The 22,885-nt window shown below is 44.5% G+C and overlaps 1 protein-coding gene across 11 annotated transcripts in view; it reads left to right on the top strand.

The window, feature by feature from the left end:
- Window positions 1-22,885, top strand: part of KALRN (kalirin RhoGEF kinase) — a 527,586-nt gene that overhangs the window by 450,998 nt on the left and 53,703 nt on the right. For 7 of the 11 annotated variants that reach the window (XM_063341757.1, XM_063341758.1, XM_063341759.1 and 4 more), the window contains 4 exons: window positions 15,139-15,422; window positions 16,273-16,377; window positions 20,390-20,485; window positions 22,161-22,291. In XM_063341757.1, the coding sequence (XP_063197827.1) occupies window positions 15,139-15,422; window positions 16,273-16,377; window positions 20,390-20,485; window positions 22,161-22,291 (616 nt within the window). Of the gene's footprint in view, window positions 1-5,390; window positions 6,714-15,138; window positions 15,423-16,272; window positions 16,378-20,389; window positions 20,486-22,160; window positions 22,292-22,885 lie in introns of those variants that run through there. The other 4 variants (XM_063341756.1, XM_063341761.1, XM_063341760.1 and 1 more) reach the window with 4 other exon arrangements.

Genomic DNA, 22,885 nt, shown 5'->3' with positions numbered 1-22,885 from the left:
CTGAAGGAGAAGCATGGCCACTGCTCTGTTTGCAGGCTGGGGGAACGGTCAGCTCTTTTAGGATCATTTAATTTTAAGTGTTGTTAAGTCTTACCTGTTTGCAGGAGGGTTTTTTGAGGGTAGAAACCTTGTTCATGGATACAGCAGGTCATGTTTTCCGTGGGTCTGTGTTACTACAAAATATAAAATGTCCAAGAGCACAGGAGGTTTGAGATTTTCGAAGCGCTGGTTGCTGCACATGACTCTCAGCTCACCGCTCTCATCTTCCGCCAGCCACTTTCTGTAAATCTGATGTTTATCATATCAGTGCCAGTGTTCAGGATGCTTTAACAACTTTCTCTCAGTTTCCAAGATCCAAGTAATACTAGTTTAATTTTTTTTCATTTTTTGAAAGTTACACGCGCTGCTAGGCAACTCTAACTCTCTCTGCACAAGCTAGCCCCTCATTCTCCGGTTTCGTGTGTCTCTCTCGCAACTGACCTTGCAGCCTTATCTTTTGAGATGTGGATGTGACAAAAGTTTTACAGAAAATAGACTTTCAAATCTTAATTCGTATGTGTTAAATTGATAGCAAGAGCTTCTATAAAGATCAGCTTTCAGTTACTAGTCTGGGGGTGAATGCGTGGTGGGGATCCTTGTTATTCAGATTGCTGCATTGTTTTCAACTTCCACGAATTCATCCAGCTTTCAAGAAACATGGGGTTTGCTTTTGTGCAGGCAAAGCTCCTAAACTTCCTATTCGCTCTAAGAAGCATGTAAGAATTCACAAGGCTTTATTCATCTTGTCAGAAGCCTGAAGAAGGGAGATTTTATTCCAAGGGAAAGAGAACAGATAATTGTGAAAAATATAGCTTGGGTAACTCTCTGTTGACGGCAAAGAACACAGGGTAACTAAACATGCTGCTTTCCTATAAAATAAGTGCCAGATAGATGTATTGTTTAGGAATTCAATGCGTGGATGCTGAAGTAAAATCTATCCATTTTGAAGTGAAACAAAAAGGGCAGTTATTTCACATGAGCCCAGAAGGATTTTGGTTTATTTCCAAACCGTTATGTTTCAGCATACACCTTGCTAAAACTTATGTAAGTATTAGGAAAACTAATGTATTGTTTTAAAGTTAAAAAAACCCCCAAACCTCAAAATGTTTCAGTCTAAAAATAGCATCAAGATAATGTCTCAAACACACTAGAACACTGTTAGATTTCAATGTAATTCTTGTCTGTTAACAGGCTTTATGAAAACACTTTCATCTTGGGCAAAAGTTGCAATTTCTTTTCAAAAGAGAAGAAGTGGTTGGGCGGATAGTGATTACAGGAGGGATCTCCAGAGGCGGTTTTCAATTTAGTAAGGAAATCCAGTTCTCTGACAGTTTAGCCACTGCGTATCAGTTGCTATTGCAGAATGGTTCAATTGCTAATATTGCATCACGCAATTCAATGTCATGTAAAGATACTTTTTAAAACAACTGCAGAAGCACATCTGGATGTTTTCTTAAAAAAGATCTGTCGATCACAATTAGGACTTTAGCACGTGTAAAGAATTATTAGAAAATAATACCTAACAAGATATGCTCGAAAATGTCTCCCTTGGCTAATGTTCTTTGCCATTAGAAAACCACAAACCAAAAATTAACCTGTTTGCTTTTAGTTCATAATGTTTGATGTGGCTGATTATGCTGAAACACAAACCACTCCTTGGATTAAAGGTAGTTAGTGCGTCCCATCGGGTCTCCTGTGGTGTTTGACGTGACTCTCAATCTGTCAGCCTCTGTCCTGGACCAGCCCCGCAATCCTCTCCCCAGCAGGCTGAGAACATGGAAATCACACATGTCGCCTGAGCTCCTTGCAGATAATTAGGACAAAACATGAAAATTTCAGCAGTGAAGTACCAATGAGAGGAGAAATAGAATCTGAAACCTGAATTACAACAGTTAATAATAGAAGAGCCAAGGGGGTTTCTTCAATTTGATGGGGAGAGAGCTGTTACATACGCTTCAGTTTACGTACTTGTTGTTTGCTTTTCTCTGATGTAGCATGTGTAACATCACATTGCAGAAAGCCCACTATAACTCTGGCTGGTTTCTTGCTCTCTCACCTCTCAGCACTTCCCAACGCTTATGGGCACTCCTCTGCTGCACGGGAAATGTGGTTGCTCAGTACTTTTGGAAAGCAGAAAAAATACATCTCCCGTTTTGTGTGTTTTCGTAGGAGGAGTTAAGTTAGTACTTGCTATTCTGTTGCCCTTAGTGCAGCCCAATGCACTTGGTTGTGTTACAGCCATTGCTAGTCCTGCTACAGCGCAACAACTTTGAAATCTTGGATCCCTGCAAAATTATCTTCCAGGCTGTGCAAGGCTGTGAGGTTGCATAAAGGGGTGAAGCCCGGGAGCCAGACCTGCTGGGAACCCGTTAGCAAATGTGATCGTGAGGAACCAGTAGGTGGTTTCTGGTGGAGATTGTTATCTTTTGTGTTGGAAAGTTGTAAATTAACATGGAAATTTAATGTTGCTGTGTACAGGGAAGCACAAGTACAGTCTGTACGTCAGTTTTGAGCAAAGATCCCTTGTTCACTAGCACTGAATTAAACATTTAGGAAAGAGATGGACTCTTACCTCTGATAAGAAGGGACTGGATTTAGTGACCCTGGAGGTGTCTCCACTGTTATGTTTTCCAGGCATTTTTCAATGTTCAGATTTCACGTGGAGCAAGCAGCTCTGAGCGCACAAGGGGAGCTGGAAGTGGCACATCCCCAGCTACAGCTAAATCCACTGAGGACACTTTTTCATGCAGTTTAGGCTTGCTGACAATTACAGCTACAGAGTGTAGCAGCCGAGGATGTGCCCTGTTATGCCGTGTTGTTTTTTTTTTTTCTCCTCCCTTCATAATGCACAGGCAGCTTTAGTGAACAGAGGTTTCTTATATCCCCGGCACACGCAGTACAGTCTCAACCTATTTGAAAAGACGTTGCAGTTCCGTGAGCGCTCTGAAACTCTCGTGAGGTCATGTAGGAAATTGGTGACAAAGTAAGCATCAAATAATCAGCACTTACAGCTTCCAGATTTATATCTACCACTTGATTTCAGCCTTTTTATAGGCCTGTCCTACAAAGCACATCATACACGTACCCGAGATCATCTTGCTCAGCGGCACCAGTCAACTGTGGCCAAAGCAATGCCCGCTGCGCAGCGGGAAGCAGCAGGATGGCATTAGGGGGGAAGGCAGTATCTAGATGGTGGCAAGGCAGAGAGCACGAACCAGCATGTGTGTTCCTTCTCGTTGGCTGGGGTTCGCTGTGGTCCCGAATTAGATTTGCCCACGTTGAGCACCCCTGACGAACAAGGCCCCAGCTGTCGGCTGCTGCAGAAGCGTGCGCCAAGGCAGGCTATGAAAAGTGTTGCACAACCCAGTATAATTTAACCACATGCTGAATAAATACACTTTTGAGAACTCTTTTGAAGAGATGTTGCCTAATTAATCCTGCAGGGGGTATAATATGTATATTTTTGAAATCCAGTTTTAGCATCATGCAATTAGCTTTTATGGCCTAAGGATTCTGATTTAAGACATTCTTTAGTTACTAATGGTAATCTGTTTTAATTAGAAATGCAAATGTATTTTAGGTCCAAATGTATCTGAGCAGTACAATGTAAAAAGATGATTCACTGCAAATGCCATTGAAGTGCCTCAAGTCTGGTGTTCTTTGTACCTTCTGTAGTTTGAACCCTGAGGATCAACATGATATTTAAACATCGCTCTCAGCTGAAGCATGTGGAGGCTGAATAGACTTCTTTAGGAAATGGAATAAGTATTTATCAACAGGGATCCTTTCTAGGGCAGCAGAAGAAAAATCATAGCTTTAGGCAAGAAGGAGGCAAACACTTTGAATGTTACAGTAGTAAGTTCAGCTCCACAATAGCAGAGCACAGGTCCTGCCCGGGCAGAGGTGCTGAGCAGACAGCAGCATCTTAGTTGACTTTGTCTTAGTAGCAGAGAAATTACTCAGGCTTGAACATCCCGGGCTGCTCAGGGTGGGCTGTAGCTGCTCAGAGGTGTGCTGCCATAAAATTTGACCTGGCAGCGTGTCTAAGAAAAGCCTCAAGCAAGGCAAGCTCCAGAAAAACGTTTTAAAGGCTAATGCTTACTGAATAGTCACTGCAGTCACTTGTCCTGGGGATACTAAACTATCAGGCACGTGGATGTCTGTGACCAGACATCGTACATTGTGGCATGAGATTACCCGTATTCAACAAAGTCTTTCTAGAATCAAAGAGACTCTGCTGCTAGATCGGTCCAGCCCTTGCTGTTGTGTTCAAATAAGCATTTCTTTTTCTTAGCTACTTTGAAAGGTATGTCCCAAATAAAGCAATTACTCAGCAGTAGTGAAGAGAGTTTTTGTAATGATAATCTCTTATTAGACATGTTGCTTAGTAGAGCATTTTTACAGCTACTTGCGATTAGATGCAGTGACGCAGCTGGGAACTAAGTGGTACAGTTTATGTAGTGCACTTCTCCCCATCTCTGCTAAGCTGGATGTAGAACTTTTTCCATGAGGAGGCTGCTGGTATGGAATGATGGTGTAGGCACCATGAAAGCCATGGGAGGCTCCGTGTGGCCCTCCAGAAGTCAAAATCAATGAGTTTCTCGGAGCTAGCCTTATTGTAAAGGCTGGTGGCTGGGTCAAGGCACTTGCGCAGCTTCAGAGAGCTGAGACCTCGGCAGGGTGCTGCAGAGAGCGCTCCTGTTCCCATGCAGCAGATGCTCTCTGAGACTTCAAGTTCCCATCCCATCTTTCTTGCTGACGCAGATAGAGTGTAGTAGTGATTTCGTCACCTGAAATTTGATAAACTTGTTGACCGGCGCAACGGTGAAGGTTCCTCACAGAACTGCTCCCTGCCCTGGAGAGCTGTCAAACGAAAAACCAAGACGTAGATTGCGTGAGCCTGTTATATGGGGCGGCAAGTGATGTTCTCATTTTCCTACTGAGTGAATGAAAGCTTCTCGCAAGTCTAACTGATAGTCTTGAGTGTGCAGTTAAAAGTCTCTGAGCTGCTTAGCCATTTCCCTGTGCCGTGTTCAAAAAGCAAAACATCGCAAGCACCAGCAGTTCTTATTTGTGTGTTTTATTTCCAAACCGCTGTTTGCATTTACTTCATTCATTACTTCTTTTAATTCATCCCAACCAGTACCTTTGCTGTGAGCTTGTATTTTCCGCTAGTATTTCTGGAAGACAAGGGCGTGGAGGAAGCTGCTTTGGGCACCAGCTCTGGAGGCTCCGGCTGCAGTGTGTCTGTCGTCAAACACCCCAACCTCGTTGTTCTTGGTGGTTACGTGGTGTCCGCTCTCGCCCTGCACCACTTGCAACTTATTCTTATTCCGTTCTTTTCTTTTCAGGGGCTGTCAGAGCCTGAATAATTTAAGAGTGAACAAATGAGAGACGTTCATGGAGGACTCTGTTCTTACCTAGGCACAATTTGACAAGCATGTAGATTGCCTTGGGTTTCCACTGCACCTACCACAACTTTACTAAGAGAAAAGCCCCCTTTCCTAGACATCTGTGTCACTCTTGCTTAGTAAAGTTATTCAAGATCAGCGCCTTTGGAATTGGTTGGTAAATGGACAAAGACTTTCTCTTTGCCCGGAGCTCCTGACAGCCTCCAAGTACCAAAGAGAACTTCACAGCACTAGAAAGCAAGAGACAGCTGCTGAATGTTGGAAGCTACTGCATTTGGCAAAAGAAGCTGACGCTAAGATGCACACAGTTGTGTTTGTTTGTTCTGCTTGTTTTCTGTGCTTTCTGAGCCCTGTGTGTGCCTGGAAAGTTTAATGACCAGTCCCTTCTTTCTCAACATGCAGTTTTTCTTCCTATCCCAAACAGCTTTGGGTTCTGTTCTTGCTTTTTTTTCCCAATTCCAATTTATTTTGTCACCAATACTCTTGTTTCCATGAGGAATTGTTTGGGTACATAGCCACAGTTTCCTCTGAGGTAGGGAGACATAAATACAGTATTGAAATGTTGTCCTCCTCCCTTCTCTCGCCCCATTCAGCAGAGCGGTCCACCTTGTTGTAGAGGATGCTGGCTTCAAGCATAAGGCAGAGTTGACCTTAGCATTTAACTGAGAAATTACTTCAAAATTCTTACAGTAGTTCAATTTGGAAGCTGCTGAACGAAGCCGACCCTTGACACTTTGCAAAAGAATAAGGCTTGTATTGTACTAACAGCTGCTTGGAAACCATGTGTAATAAAGTTTGTTTTTGTGCCCACCACCAGGATAAAAGATTGTATTCGTCGACTCTGGTACCCTTACGCTCCCAGCAGAGCAAAACTGCTTAGATCAAAGTTTAAAAGTCTGCTTCTATGTGGGTGTCTAAGCATTTCACAGTTCCTTATGCTAAAAGTAACAGTGTACTTGCAAAGGCCAGCAAATGCTGCTCTTCTTGTTCAGCTTCAAACACGACATTTTCCCCCTCTTCATCCTGTATGTTTATAGGTTTCTATAAAGGTTCAGGGTTAAAAGTTTTTTATGGAACACGCATAAGTCTCCTATCAGAATATATCTATGGGGATTTTTGCTTTGTGTTTGGGGCTTTGTTCTTTTTGCTGCTAGCGGCACTTATTCTGGGAACTTCAGGGTTGGGGATTTTTTTTGTCACAGAACGAGGACAGTGTAAATACAAAATGTAAAGTAGAACTTAGAGAAGTGCTTCAACGAGTTGTTTGACTAAATTGAAATAAATGTTGATTTGTTCAAAAAAAAAAAAAAGCATGCCCTTTCTGGATCTTGTTAGTCTTGACTTTTTATTTCCTTTCTTTGCTAAAGCAAAATGCGTGCCTCTTGACTTCAGAAATCTGCTGTCCCAGCTGTGAGGCATTATGGGAAGGCTGCTCCGACGTGTGCTCCCAGCAGATGTGTTGGACTTGCTCTCGCGGTGCTCTGGGCTGCTCTGGGCCATGTGTGCTGGGCACAAACCCGACACAAGAGAATGGGTGAATGAAATGGAGTGCATAGAAGTACCGCGTCAAACTCTGGCCTCAAACTCTGCTGTGTGGAGCAACCGCTCTTTTCCTGAGCTCTTCCACAGCCTTTTATTCAGTAAAAACCTATTCTAAGAAACTGTTGCTTTTCTGGGGAGATAAGCAAGGTTCCCTTGAGGGACTCAAGGCAGGTCAATAATGTACCTAGCTCATAGTATTTTGGGACAGCAGCTGGTTAGGAGTATCTCACTTACCAACGAGTTGGTGGATTCACTCTGTGGATGTTTGTTCTTTTATTATTCCTGTCATGAGCTCAGTGGCTTATGTGAGTGGTCAGATGGGACGCTGAAGCAGGATAAATATGCCAGGCTAATAAATGGAGAGAAAAAGGCTCAAACCTCACGCTGGAGAAGTCGTAGATCCCCATCGCAGTTGTAAGCCGTCATATGGGAACACGTTTCTGAGTGGGACACCCAGAGAGGAGGACCGCAGATGTTCTGGCTGCTGTGCAAGTGCTTGGTGCTGTGGGGTTGAGTTGCACACTTTCCCGAGAGCCTCTTCAGAGGCAGAAGGGCATGCTCTGCCTTCATGTGCAGCAGCTCCTCGGCTAAATGCTCGTCTGTAGGAAACGAGACCCTGCCCAGTATTCATCTGAGGACTCATCTTCCTCTCTTCCCCGTGTCCTCCCTAGAGTCACCTCTGACAATAGCTCTAGGTCCACACAAAGCAGCAGATGAAATAGAGAGGACTTCTGTAGCTGGTTCTCTCACTAGGCTCTCTTGGACAGTAACAAAGTCATTTCGGCAGGCTCTCTCTGTGCCTTCCCCTTGTGCTGTTTCTCTCCCTGGAGACCCAGCTCACTCATTCAGCATGCCCTCAGGATTTCAGTAACTTTTCTTGCGAGGTCTCTTGAGACCGCGCGCCTCTCTGCTGTTTCTCCAGGCTTTTGGTTTTATCTCGGTCTTTGAAACTTTCCCAGAACTGCAGTGACTTTTCTCTGACCTCCAGGAACTGGAGCTCTTGAGCCCTGACACTCCGACTGGCACAACCAAGACCTGGAGACTACTTTGGGATGTCAGCTTTCCCAGCACATGCTGGATGAAAGCTGCATCTGAGCAACACCAGCTAAAAATAAAAGCTATTCAGCTGGAGCTAATGGCGGGTTGCCATGAGTTATTGCTCATTAAAGTGAATTGTCAGATGCTTAACTTCAGCTAATCATTTCCTGCTGCGAGATCAGCCTGGTATGAAACATACTCAAATGTGGGAAGGGGATTCGCAATAACTAAATTTAGCTGAGGGTGTAATTTCCTCGGACTCCCTCTGTAGTTAATGGAAAGAGAGAGGCTCCTACAGGGTGCGATTCCTGCTCTGCATCACCCTTGGGCAGAAGCATCCGCAGCTTCTTGACTGCCGAGAGCATGAGGTGAGCTGCTGCCTGCCACAAAAATGAGCTTCTCCGAGAGACGGTGTTTGCCCAGCCCAGCTAGGTGAGTGCCTGTTTTCCTCAGCTTAGGTTTCTACCTGGAAGTAATGATCAGGAAGTTGAATATGAAAACCAACAGATAGGTGACCATTTCCCAAAGGCAAAACCCATATGCAAAATCCCCCAGGAGCATCCCCTGCTTTGCAGTATAGCTAAAGGGAACTCTGCAGATCGTCCTCTATCTCAAAGCAGCTCTTCTTTCCCATTTCCAAGAAATATCAACTATTCAATAAAAAAACAGTGCATTCTGAATGTTGTGTGATTAATTCAGTACTCAGTCATTTTTTTTTCCCCAGCTCGTTTTGGAAGTTAGTCTTGTTTGCATGTGTGGCAGTGAAACAAAAAGTCAAATTTTGAGTTTTCGCGTTACGGTGATTGGAAAGTTTGTCAAGTATGTCTGCTTTTAGCAGTGTAGGCTACTTTCTCTATTGGACTAGAAACTTTTGCATAAAATATTTAACTCCATACCACTCTTCTTGACTCTGGACAGAAGTCATTTCATCCATGTAAGTGGAATTGTGAGAATCCTGCCAGATTGATTTGTGCCTTTTGATGTTACTTCCAGCTTGAAGCCTCAAACAATCAAATGATACTCCAAGACACACACAGAAAATCCAGTTGAACCTTCTCAATTCTGATAATTTCCAGGAGATTATCAAGTTAGGGAGAACATTGGAACCTCAGACCAAAATTTGCATTTAGATTTCAAAGGCGTAGTTTGAATGTGTCTTTACACTCTGGTGTGAAACCAGGTCCTATGTGGTCTCATCTCATTTTTCCGTCAAGCCGAAGCACGGGGCAGGTCTGTGGTTGGACACGTGTAGAGCAGCTGAGCGGGGCTGGGGGTGGATGGGGAGCTGTGGAGGACTCCAGGGCAAGTTTCGCAATTGCATTGCTAAAGTTTAACGTACTTCTAATCTAAAGGGCTTTTCAAGCCAGTTGTCCTCTATCTTTGTCTGACATGGGCACTGAAAATTTCCTTGTGTTCACTTATGTTCCTCTCTGGAGCCTTTTTCGGAGGCATGCCCGAGGAGACAGTTTATCTATTGACATTAGAAGTTGTCAGATTCATTATTTACATTGTTATGAACTAGTGTTTTCACTTGAGGAATAGCTGTAAAGTGACTTTGTGTTATCCAAATGTTGTTACCTCCCAAATTTTTGCAAATCCATGCCAGGTTTTACAGGCAGAATAGGCTCTAACACTAAAACTGGGATTGGTCCTGTCATCCGCCTAAGCCACAAAGTTTTGTAACCCTGACTCGTGCCAATAAAAATGTTTCACTGAGCGTGTTTTGGACATATAATACAAAAGCACAGAAGAGACCAAAGAAGCAGTTTTCATACCTCCTTCTGCCATCTTTCTGTCCATTGAGTAGGGCTTTAGCCCTGAAGCCCTCGAGCAGATCCGAGGTGGCTCTCACAGCAGCATTTCCTGAGGGAGAGTATAAAGCCTCAGGGGGCTGAGAGCTGTGAACCGGAGCGTACAGCCTGTATGGTGGAGGAGATGCTCTTGGAAAGGGCAGAAGAGGGTGCATTTTGACAGTTTAGACATTTCTTGTTTGTTTAGTGTGAAATACTAACATAGAGGCTTTGTTTGTTCATAGGACGGGTCTAGATGACTCCTGCTTTCCAAGATTTTCTGGGGCAGAGATTCCCGTTCTCCAGGAAATAATAGCTTGAGTGAAGACTGAGTTAGTCTTCCATCCACATCTGATTCAATTCCATCTTTGTCAGAAATGTTATTTTACGGGAATCACTAAATATGGAAAATGGGTTCTGTTGAGCACAGCAGAGCTAATTTATGTGCTCATCGGTCAGATTGTCATTATTGGCTTTCATTCATGAGTGGAATTATTTCTGCAAAAAAATATTGATTTAAATGCACATGCTAATAGGATTACAGAGTTCCTATTCTGGCTCATCTTCTTTGACTTCTGTGGAAAAATCCTCTTCTCTCAGGCTGTTTTTCTGGGGTGAGAAATGGAGTCATACCTAAATCAGAAGAAGATTCACCTCTTCCCACCTAAAGCAAGATTGTGTCCTGCCATAGTCACCTGTCTTCATAGCTATATTCTGTAGTAATTTCTGGTTATGGAAGCGTATTTCCTTCCTATCGTAATTGATCTGCGGTTAGTATGGATCAAAAAGAGAAGCCTGTTATTTTCTTCCGAGTTGCTCTGAGAAATATTTCCTTTTTCCCAGTAGAGATCTGAGTTCCTGCAGATCATTCCAGTGCTGCATGAGCCTGATCAGACAGACCTCCCCTCCCATGCGTGCTCTGGGGAACAGGGAGGTAAAAATAAAATGCCTTGTATTTATGTTCCAGCAGTAATTCCTACTGACTCAAATGGGAATGCAACTGTGCCTCTAAAACGGGTCTGTGAGATTTTCATTTTTCCTTTCACCCAAGGTTGCACAGAACTGGAGCCTTCCATTTTTCAAGTAAAAGAGCTGTGCTTTTATAGACGTCTGTTCATTTGAGCAACAACAACAAAGATTTCCTGCCTCCGGCCGTGCAAAAGCCCTGAATGTTAAAGCACTTTGGTCTGGCTGAGTATCTGTCACAGTCCTATTGCCAGAAGTTTCTTGGAGGTTTGCTTAGGGGTGTTTTGGAAACCGTCATTTCTTCTGTCTGAATGAATGGTTTGGCCAGGAAATCAATCTAGCCACACTAGTCTGCTGACCTCCCTACACCCATTTCGCTTCATCAAATACCTTTTTTAGATGCCTGTGTCCCAGGACATCGGTGGCAGGACAGCCGCTCTCTGTAGCTCTCTGCCGGGCCGCGGCGTTCCTGCAGACCCGCTGCAGTGCGAGGGCAGGCCCCGCTTTGCTGGTCCTTGCGGGCTGCGGGGATTACCACGCAATGTGCCGCTGCGTCTTCTCCAAAGGGCTCTCTGGCTTTTCTTAAGCAAACTGTGTTTCCGAACAGCTCTGCCAATACAGTTCGCAAAACACATATGTGCTAGTGCTTTGCAAGAAGAGCACAGTAACGTGTCCTCCTCTTCCGCTTCATCCACCTGGTGTCTGGATCTCAGGCTAGTATCAAGTGTCATGATTAATGTGTTTGTAGCTGTATGTGCCACGGAAGCAGTGGAGCTCACACAAGCACAGCTTAGGAGGTTGTCTCCAAAGTCTTTTCTGGCAGATTTTTTATGTTGCATGTTTCTGTCTCTCATTTCGTGAGCTCTGCTCTTCTTGAGCTCCAGTCCTGCCTCTGCAACCATGTTGAGGTGACCTGCTTTATGTGCAAAGGAAACCATTCTCAGCAGGGCTGGCAAACAGCAAGTGTGACTTGCTCACGAATGTGTCTATATTTGCAATTCCTTTAATAAAGAAAAGGAAAAAAGGTTATGTATGTTGCATGTGGACTCTCGGTGTGGGTTTTGGATAGTGCATGTTTGGCAACAGTGGGAAGTGGAACGATGCGACGGGAGTGCTTTGTCCATGTGTAGGGTGCTGGGTAGAGCAAAAACCCCACCTCGAGGGGCTCTCGTGGTGGCTGGGGAGCAGGGAGATTTATACCAGCCTTTCTCTTCCACCTCCCTGCCTATCCTCCAGCCAGCGACCATGTAAAGACGAGATAAGGCCATGTTTCCAGTTTTGGGCTGCATGGGCCAAGTGAAGCCCGGGCTCTGTCCCAGCTGTGTTACAGTGGTCAGCCAGGGCACTTCAGTGGACAAGGAGAAAGAAGGAGACTTCGTATCTGCCCGGGCTGTGTACAGCATGGCAAGACTGAGATTTAGTAACCCCTTGGTAAATAACCTTTTTCGTCACCAAGGGCATGACCTTGAGCGGGGAAATCCAGAGCCTCCTTCAAGCAGAATCATTGCACGGTGCAACACCCCTCCGTCTGGAAACCTTTGGGTTGGCTTTCATCATGGCTTGTGGCTCTGGAGGCCTGGTGTTTGGTCTGCAGAGGTTTCCTTGTTTCCTAGGTTAGACTTTGGACAAAATGCCTGCAAGTGGGCAGGGTGGGCTGTGGGCTAGCTCGGGACTTGGCCTGTTTCTCCCCGCCTGCTGCCTTCCCTGGGATGACAGGGGACAATGACTGACCGTCGCTTTCCCAGGATGGCCACAAGTGAGGAGTGTTGTGGTGTGAGAGGTGCTGTGTGTCTGTCCGTGCCCTGCCATGGCTGTGCTGCCTGGGGAGGTGGGGGGAGGCAGCAAGGCCGGGGCCTGGCCCTGCTCGTAAAACCAGGGGTGTTTCCTGGTGGAAAGGGACGTCCCTGCCCCTTCCATCACGGACTTCAGAGCTCCTGGGTTTGGCCCTGCCTCAGGCCCGCTGGGCTGAGGTGAGATTGTGTGTCTCAGTAACAAATCCTTGGGGCGGATGGGGTTGTCCCAGGCTCCATTTAGCCTCCTATCAGCTCCCTTCCCTTACTAAAAGTTAAATTGGCAAGGTGCTGTTGACTGGAGGTAGGGGTTTGATTGTGTTACTTCCAAGCTGTAGTAAAAACCTCTCTGTACGTTAATCAACTGAGCTGTGGGAAGATCGGCTTGTCCTCATTTCTCCTCATCCTCCCCACAAGCCCAGTCCCCAGCAAAGGCAGTGAGTCCATGGTACGGCTGCTTGCCCCAAATCATCCCTGGCAGTGGCAGCCTCCACAGAGCGATTGCTTCCAGCATTTCCCCATCCGTGACTGCAGCCCAGCTCTCTTTCCGCCAGTAATTCCCAAAGTTAATCCTCCTGCAGTGGCAGTGGGAAGACGGGCACTGGAGGGCACCTCGCTTGACACAGGGGATTTCGGTGCTGCAGGGGGGACGGAGGGGCCAGGGCGCTTGCAAAATCAAAATCACCATCGCAAAACCCTGAATGTTGCTGACGCAAGGTGCGCTGATAAACTCCCAGAGCATCACGTGGAGCCTGCGAGAGGAGACTGTCTAAAGCCTGCTGAGTGGAAGATAAGCTGGCCACTGACAAATATTATCTTGCGCTAGTTGATTTAACACCACTTCGTGTGCATGAAGTAACATCAATGGGAGCTGGCTAAACCCAGGCCTTTTTGAGATAAGGCTGCTACTTTGCCCTTATGGAGGAATGTCAGAAAAACCCCAGCAGCTCCACCTGGGATCTGTCCTCCTCCCAGCCCCTCTCACACTCACTCCTGTCATCAGAAGACAGATGATTTGGATGTTCTTCCTGTCTGGGAAATGAACTTTGACTTCCTCTAGCTTGTTGCAATTATTTCCGTATGTTCTAAAAACCTAACTTTTAACCTCAGGTATGTAAAATGAATTATTGGTTCAACTTCTGACTCAGGCTGTCTATGGTTGTAAAATACTATTAAAATATTATAACTCTCCCGGTCTGCATTTTACAAGCTGGCAGAGAAGGCAGGCTGCAATCTCTGCTCAGTGCGTAGCCGAGCTCTGCTGCCCAGCGGGGTAGGAGCTCTGCGTGCAAGTAGCAGGAACCAGGTTCTAAAACAATATAGGTAACGATTCTCTGGGAGAGTAGCTCTCCCTCAGCATGTGTACTAACCAGTATCTCTAATGATATTTATTGCTGAACTGAGAATATCTGGATGCACCAGGCTATTTTCACATGTTGTAACTTACATTTTTGTTTCCTGCTGGGGCGGATAAAAGATTCATAGATAACCATCTAAAAATGTTTAATAACATCAGCTAACTGCTTTCTGATGTACGGTCTGAGATGTATCTTACAGGAGCGTGACAGTTTCTGAATTCTGTAAAAAAAAATTTCCTCTGAAACTGTGTGGGATTAAACATCTTGGTCCTTGGTTGCCCCTGGGGAAGGAGTTGCCTTGCCATGGCTTCAGAAAGGTGAAAGCAGGGCACTTGTTCCTAAAGGGCAATTGAGAAATCTTCGAGCAACTTGTTTGCTTTGGTGACGTATTGACATTGGCACATCTTTGGTCTGTTGCTTTTGTGGGGAGTAAGGGAGGTTGCACCCATTTCTAAAGTGGTAGTTGGAACATGCGTATCCATAATTGTGGTTGGATACAGTCCAGCAGAATCTCCTGCTTGGATGTAATGGAAATCTTTTTTAATTTTAAGCTTGCCTTGTATCTCCTTCTTGGGAATTTCCTTTGGTTTGAACAATTTGTCATCCTTTTGTAATTGTTCATTCCAATTTCTTAGTTCTAGGGAAGGTGTGAAGTCTTCTGAAAAATTGCTTTCAGGGGCAAAGGAGGTAATTTTAAGGTGCCTCAAATAACCTTCAAAAGTTAATAAGTAGTCGAACTAACAGTAATGTCATCGGGGTCTGGAAATGGCTGAGCAACATTTATGGAATTGGAACCTGACAAAGTGTTGGTTACTGTCAAGTTTCCTGTAGTAATCTGCTTTTTGTGCTTATTTTCTTCCTGGCAATTCACAATGAAATCTGTGGGAAGAAGCTGAGAAATTCAGCACTTAGCATGAAATTCAGGCTTTCATCGAAAACTAGATAGCTTTGCTGTCTGTGATCTTTCATAAGGACAGATAGTGTGGTAGGAAATGAGAGAGGTGTGCAAGATTGTGAAAAATGCCCATTGCAGGGCATATTCCTCTCTCTGGTGGTGCAATAAAGTTTACACAATGTCCATAGGTCACAAAACCTTTCATCGAGGCAGCTTGTAATTTCATGCTTAGGACTGTCAAGCGCTTGATAGGTGCTAGCAAATAGAGGAGGTGCTGGTATGATCTCTCACCTCATTGTTTTCTTCCAGATGCATATTCGGTCTCTTCCAATGACAATGGGGGCAAGTCTGATTCAGTGGCCAACTTGCAACCTCAGCCATCCCTCAACTCCATCCAGAGCTCTCCTGGCCCCAAGCGCTCGACCAACACGCTGAAGAAATGGTTGACTAGTCCTGTGCGCCGGCTGAACAGTGGGAAGACCGAGAGCAACATCAAGAAACAAAAGAAGGTGCGAGATGGCAGGAAGAGCTTTGACCTTGGCTCGCCGAAGACCGGAGATGAAACCACTCCTCAAGGAGACAGCGCCGATGAGGTGTGTGTTAGTGTTTGTTGTGTTTGAAAGACCACAGCTCTGATAGTCTCTTCTGTGGTGCGTGGTTCACGCTTGAGTAAAAACTTAGGGTCTAGAGGGAGCAGCGAATCATGTGTAAAACTGAATTGATTAAAGTTGTGTTTCAGCAGCATTGTCATCCAAAGAGCAATAGAATATATAGGGAACGGCATTTCAGAGCCTGCATGTTATTGTCCTTTGACTAGAGATTTTTAATAGCCTATTAGAAAGCTGCCAAGGATAGAAATGAAGTTATTCTTGAGCAGCTGTTATCACTTTTTGCTGACATTCATATCACCTTTATCCTACCATGGCAGTGTAATTCCTTGTTGAACTAAATCACTCAGAGAAACAGGCATGTTTCTGTTGAATCTGCTACGTATTTGCAGCCGCTGTTTCTCTGCAGGCACGTTCTTTGACAGAATGGCTGTTTCCTAAGAAGGTGAATACGGAATTACAAACCAAAATGGAGAAGATACTAACTGAACGCAAATAGAAGAACACATTTTAAAAACTGTGCATTGAGCTGTTCTCATTTAAATTAAAAAAATTCTTTTCCATCAGCACACAAATGTAACTGCCTTAGCTGCTTGGGTGACCTATAAACTGTATTTCTGTAGCTCTTAGAATGCATCAGGATTAACCAGCAAAACCTCACGTCTTTATTGCTTCTCTTCCCTGATGCTTAGCATTACCTGCAGTTCTCTCCACCCAATGCAACACTGAGCCAGTATTAGTATTAACAGACTCAAAGCCTGGTGGTAGAGCTCAGATATGTGAAAAGATAAAAGAAACCTGTCCCTTCTTCTAATTATGTTTAACTTTTCTTCAGAAGAGCAAGAAGGGTTGGGGAGAAGATGAGCCAGATGAAGAGTCTCACACACCTCTTCCTCCTCCTATGAAGATTTTTGACAATGATCCTACCCAAGATGAGATGGTGAGGCCTCCCCTGCTGTATCAGTTTGCTGTTTGTGTTTCTCACATAGCCATCTCACAGTGGTTTCATAGTGGTCTTCTAGTATCCAGGGCCTAGACTTGTGGTTATAAGACACCCGTGTGCAAACCATAATCTAATACCTTTCACCAACTGAATTTACAAATAATGCTGGATAAGCAATTTAGCCCTGTCGTTACATTTCATGACAGGTCGTGTGCTTGTGTTGTGTGTGGTCAGAAATTCCACTCAGGCTGATAACGCGTATTCTCCACGTCTGTTTTAAAAGTGCCATTGGCGTCTGGCAGTAGCAGCAGAAATGGTATTTGGTGGCAGCCTGGGCCCGAGGAGTAGGCCAGTAATGCTGGAGTCTACTTGAATCCAGAAATAACACCTTCACCAAGAGTTAGAGAGCTTGGGCTCTCCACTCGGGCATTGTGTGTGGTTGGGGTCCGGGAACATTGTCAGTCTGTGCCTCACCATCCATCCTCCATTATGAAGTGCTTTAAAACTCACAGATGGAAAAGCCCACCTAGTGCTATCGTTTGGCATTTTTGGCCTATGTGGCTGATCATCACTGAATGGTCCATCGCCTTCAGTTAGTTCAGAATTCCACAAGGTACCTGAAGTCCCTCTCAGGACGGTGGAAAAGGCTTTGATCTGCCCGTCTTTGTCCACCATGCTGGTGATGGTAGTTCTCTGCTGTTAGCTAGGATCTCTTGGATGTTGAATCAGAATTTGCTGTGGCAGATGGTGCAGTGGCTTGCAGAGTCCTTCAGTTGCTCTCTTGGACTTGTGGTGAGAATCTGGGCATACGGCTATGACAGTGGTTTGCATTCACAGTCACTGCAGGTCCTGTCTGCACGTGTCCTCCCCCACCCTTTCCTGGTGCTGTCATCTCCCTTGTAGAAATCCATCCTCCTGTTTAGCTGTTTCCTGCTTTCCTGCTGGCATCTGTTTTTAGCACTGCCACTTCTGTATCTCTATCCTCTGATTGTAATTACTGCATGCAAAGAAGCAAGGATAGGGGAGATTAATAAATTGTCAGAAAGAAAAACAACCCAGAATGTTCTTGGGGAAGTTTCAGGCAGGAGTTTGGAAACAGAGAGCGAGAAGGGCGCAAATATTTTTGGGACTCAAGGAGCAGAATGATGGAGGAAGGGATTCGGGGGCTTGCTGCTAATCTGTCAGGAAATGTTATGACATTCTGGTGGCAGCAAGACCAGAAGGACACAGCTGGAGTCGTGGACTCTTGCCCTTTGAGTGCTGCGTGTGCTGCTGGCTGCCTGGCGAGGGGCAGAGGCGAAAGGTCGGCGAAGCAGAGCCGTGGTGGATCCATGCCCAGCACTATAGCAGTTGCTCCTGGCTTGTTCTTCGTGGTGTTTAGCTAAATGTTTTGGGGTTAGTTTGCTTTTTGGTTTTTTTGGGGAGGTGTTTTGGTTTTTTTTTTTAAAGAAAAACAAAACTGCTTTAGCTCAGGTCACTATTTTTGATTTTTAACATGCCATGTGATTTCAGTGTTTCGTAAATACATTTCTGACAGCGCTGATGTTGTGGAACTAAACTGTTTTCCGCTCCAGATGTCTAAGCTTTATAGAGCGTTTTGGCATGCTGTTTCTTCACCCGCTCCTAAAAGAGAAGATTAAATAGAGCAAGATGCATCTGAAACCCTTTTTCTCTCCCTTTTTCTTCCCCTACTCACTTTGCATCACAGGGGAAAAAAACTTAAGCTCACAAACGTGGCTCCTGAATTCTCTGGCACAGGAGCACTGCCTTAGCAATGTTTGAGCCATGCTGGAGCCAAAAGCTCTTTAACGGTGTTAATTTGGGCACAGCTCCCTGCTCATGTCCTACTACTGCTTACAGGCATGGGCTCAGGCTGGACCAGCGGCAGCGTGGGGAAGCGGCAGTGGGGGGTGGGAGATGCCTGCACAGCGTGGGAGGTGGCACCTTTCCTTGAACCCATCTACAAAGCAGCCATAATCGTGCCTTGCTGCTCCTGGAGGCTCTTATAAAGACAAATTGCAAGATATCTTCATATTAGAAATCCAGAATTTACTTTCGAGAACACAGAAATGCCATTTTCCGATTCCCCCCATACAAACCAGAGTCTCTCCTCAATCACAGAAAAGTTTTATTTTACCCTGAAAGACTTGTAGGCAGCAAATGTTTCCGTGCTCCCTTCAAAATCCTGCAGTTATTTACTTTTCAGAGATATTGAGCAATTTCAGTTAAAAGAAGTGAGAGCAACAGCTGTTTAGTGCCTCCAAAAATTGGACTCCTCCTGCTAGAATGGTTATGTTTGACGGTTATCGTCTCTGTATTTGTCCAGTATCTCTTCAAAGTCCCTATTTTCAGTCTTTTTTGTTCCTAGACACGTCTGTCCGCATTGCAGGTGAAACAGGCTGTCTGAACTTTTACATTTGTATGAGATTCCTGCATTACCAGCGTAATTCCTCAATTACCAGCCTGATTACCTGTAGTTTCTGTTGTTGTTCTAATTAGAACTGTTGATTAGATGTATTATTTGTGAAAGATGAGATGACAAGTGGCAGGCTGTTGACGCTTCTGCTCTGTCACAAGGCTTCTGGTTGGGATTGATCTCCTTTGCCTTTTTTTTTCTCCCCCTGGGGCTGTGTCACTCAACATGAGGAACCTCCCCAAAGGGCCACTTAAAGAGGTGGCCAGCTGCCTAATTCCTGCCATCACATTTCCATGGCTCGCTCTCCAGCACTATTTAATCTCAGACGCGTGTTCGTTGGCACCTGCACGGTGACTTCCCTGAAGTAGCTGCTCTCCAGAAGACCTTTATTAAGCAGCTGAGAGATGAATAAGCTTTTTAATAATTTTAATGCAGAATTTATTAAAATGTACCCATGCTTTAGTCCCTGTCAGCCTGCCAAAAGCAGGTTATCAAAGGGCTTATAGTTTCAGCCAGTGCTTGTATTTTATTCAGTAGAAATGTGCATACAGGTGAGCTAATAAATACCAATTCCCATAGCTATCGCATGAGTTTGAGTTTTCAAAGTGAGGTTTCCTAGGACAAAGGCCAAGGGGTGAAGAGGCCCGTATAGAGCAAAATCCTTAAACTAAAACTGAATATTTCACGCAGAGGCCAGTCTTCACAGCACCATGGGGGATGCTTGGGTAGCACATAGAAGAGATCTCAGTGTTTCTGGAGATTTGTAACAGCCAGCAGCTATTAGCTGTGGCTACCTGAATGTGGAGACGTCAAAAGACATTTCGTGGTGTCAGGCACCTAAAATTGAATACCTGCGACCAACAGACAGGCATAGAGAAGCAAGACTGAATACATTCTAACCGATGTCAATAGGGAAAGGTGGGCATCTCCAAAGAGTGTTTCTGCCCTCCTGTGCCAGGTGCCTAGGAGAGATGAGATATGTAGGGGTATTTTTTCTTCACTGATTGCAGAGAAGAGACAGAAAAGATACACATTTAAGTGGCTAAAGTTGCATGATCGGGAGGTGTCATCTGGCTCCATTTGGAATTGCAACTGATCTGTGGGGAAGGGAGGGGGAATGATTAGTTCCCCCTTGCCTCCCTCTCCTGTGGCCTGTAACTCCATGTGTACTTTGTACTTAACTGCATTTATTAAATATGTATGTATGGGGGAGGGGGTAATTTCTTACATCTGCAGTAAGAAGATCAATTTTCTGGAATCTGTAAGACCATAGATGTCCTTTGAAGGAGGAACCTACAGACATTAAGAGTAACCCAGCCTGGTTGCAAATGAACTTCAGTGCTTTGACGCTATTCCCTGGTTCCCAGCCTTGCAACTGCTGCAGGGAGAAGTGCAGCCAGGAGTGGATGGCAATTTTGTGCTTGTCTGATACGGCGACAGTCACTCACCTGAGCATGCATGTGGTCCTCTAACCCTCCTGCTCCCCTTCCACTTTTTTTCTTCTGTCTCAGAAGCTGCTTCACTGACCGCTGGTTTCCTACTCCCTTCTCATCCTGCTAACTTGCTTTTCCTTTGCAACCTGGTGTCTTGCAGTCCTCTTCTTTGCTAGCTGCTCGACAGAGCTCCTCCGATGTCCCAACTGCTGCGGATCTTGTCAGTGCAATAGAAAAGTTGGTCAAAAGTAAGCTGGTAAGTTTAGTGTTGTGAAAACTGTGTACACAACAGGCCTAATGTGACTCTAGGGAAGGGCTTTAAAGTCTTCCTCTTGTTTCTGGTTTCCTTGCTTTTCACCTTCATCTGCTCTGCTTTTATTAACGCTGTGTGCTCTACTTTTCAGTAGAGCGTCTGATATTTTTGCTCCCTGTGTGAGACAAAGCCTACATCTCACCTTGCCGTGTAGGCTCTGCTCTGCATAGTCAAATGGCCCTTTTGGAGGGGGCTTTGCAGAGCATGAGCTACTCTGCTGTACTCTTTCTGGGGTCTTGTTGGCATTCAAATATTTTACACAGTGGGATGTTTTGTTTGTTTTGTTTTAAAGCTTGTTCTGAGGCACAGGAGTTTTACTACGTAACATGTGAGTTTTTTTGGTATTCTGGCTTCCCTGAAAAGACCCTCTAAAGAGTAGAACTGCTTGAAGTGTCACAGCTGTGCTTTAATTTTACAAAGGTTCACGTGTCACTCTTAATCTGCCTTGTCAACTCTTTCTGACAGAGCCTGGAATAAGCAATAAAAATGCTCTGGGTTTAATTTGTTCTAAAATTTCGATATCCTGCACTCTGCCTGTCTGGTCCCACGTCTGCTGGACAAGGAGTAAATCCTGTTTCGAATCTTGGCTTCTCTTAAGTTTTCCATGGAACAGTTCAGAATGTTAATATAAAAGATAAACCTTTCTCTACATGTCCCAGGACCTCTAAAATTAGGTAAATGCTTTCTCTGAGCAAGTTTAACTTAATTAACAAGTTAGGAGTAAAGCAGGGTTATGATGAGCCTACCAAGGTTCATTTCCTTATGTATATTTGAAGGATGAAGAGAGTAAATAAAATAAAAAACCCCACAGTGATCATTAAATTACTGTAACTCTGTGCAAGCAGCTTTATCTAGCCAATCTTTTCAGAGGGGTTTGGTATTTTCTCCGCTTGAGATGTTGGTACGTGAAGATAGTCTGCGTTCATAGAGTGCTTGATAAGGAGAAAGTGATGAAGGAGCTCTTTGTGACATGGGAAACCGAGAAGGACATTCCCAGAAAGTTTACTCAAAATAGTTTTATTCCATCGAGGGACTAACAAATTAAGAAGTATTTCATTAATCCAGTTAGATGTATTTTCAGAGGATATTTTATTTTCTCTTCCCCGCATGCGGGCTGTTAGGTCAATTGCAGTTACTTTCTAGGGATTTGGGGGAAACTTAATTATTGTGGAATGTTACCATGTATCCATCTGTTTCTGTTTCATTTTGTGTTTTACTTTACTACCAAGAATCCCCATTCAGGCTTTGGCAGAGAAACACTGACCACGTGTAGCCTAACACTGGTTCTGATTGAGACACCAGGATATTTTCAGGTTGTTTTCAAATAATTTGGAAGAGTTTTCTCATCCTGGGGCTACTGGAACATCTTTTTCCACCTTCTAGCAAAAGGATGTCTTCTGTTTTAGTGCTTTTTTTTTTGGGGGGGGGGGGTGTGTCTTATATCAACTTAAAACAAGTTTGATCGTGTTTCACTAAGTCCTGCAGGAAAATATTGCTGAATACTCTGCTTGGTTTTAGACTGCAGTGTTGATTGCAAAACTGACTTGAAGCAGGAGATAACGCTGATGCTGAAGTTCAAGGATAACATTTATTCTATCATTCTTTGGGGCTTTTTTAGACCCTTGAAGGAGGATCTTACCGAGGAAGCTTAAAAGATGCCACTGGCTGCCTAAATGAAGGAATGACGCCTTCGACTCCTCCACGAAACCTTGAAGAGGAACAAAAAGCCAAAGCAATGAGAGGCAGGATGTAAGTTGTCTTGCTGGTTTTTCTTTCTGAAATACGCACCCAAGGAGGACATATAGCTGCACTGAAAGAACACTTTGTAGTAGTGAATGAGCACAGAACTGGGAGTAAAACTCTGTTCTGCTTGCTTCTTTTTTTTCTTAACCTGTAAAAAGACTTTATAAGAGCAGTTGCACACCCAGGAAGTTCATCATCATTCTTTAAAATGTACAGCTTTTACCCCACATAGCAAATATCTGTTGCTGTAAAAGCCTCTGTACAGCTAGACAAGTATTACTGAACTGTTTGCCTCGGTAATTCCTGCATCGCCAGAGGTGAAATCAGCTCTCGAAGAGGCATGTGTGGTTGACCTTGTTAGTTACCTTCAAGGAAAAGAACAGAGAATCCCACTGGGATTTTTTGAATGTGAGAATATTTTTTTTGCCTTAGTTATTAGCAAAGGAAGGGGCAGAATTCAGATGCATTTGTGGTGGAAACAGGCCACTGAAGAGAAAATTTCATTTGGGAAACCCTCATCTTCACAGTAATGGGAGAGGAAAGAAAAGGTGACAGCTCCTGAAAGCTGTTTTTTAAAATTATCTGTACAGTCCCTTAAAT

The sequence above is a fragment of the Chroicocephalus ridibundus genome, chromosome 7 (genome assembly GCF_963924245.1).
Source record: "Chroicocephalus ridibundus chromosome 7, bChrRid1.1, whole genome shotgun sequence".
NCBI classification, from domain to species: Eukaryota; Metazoa; Chordata; class Aves; order Charadriiformes; family Laridae; genus Chroicocephalus; species Chroicocephalus ridibundus.
Note: the sequence above shows the minus strand (reverse complement) of the source record. Positions and strands in the feature narration are given on the sequence as shown.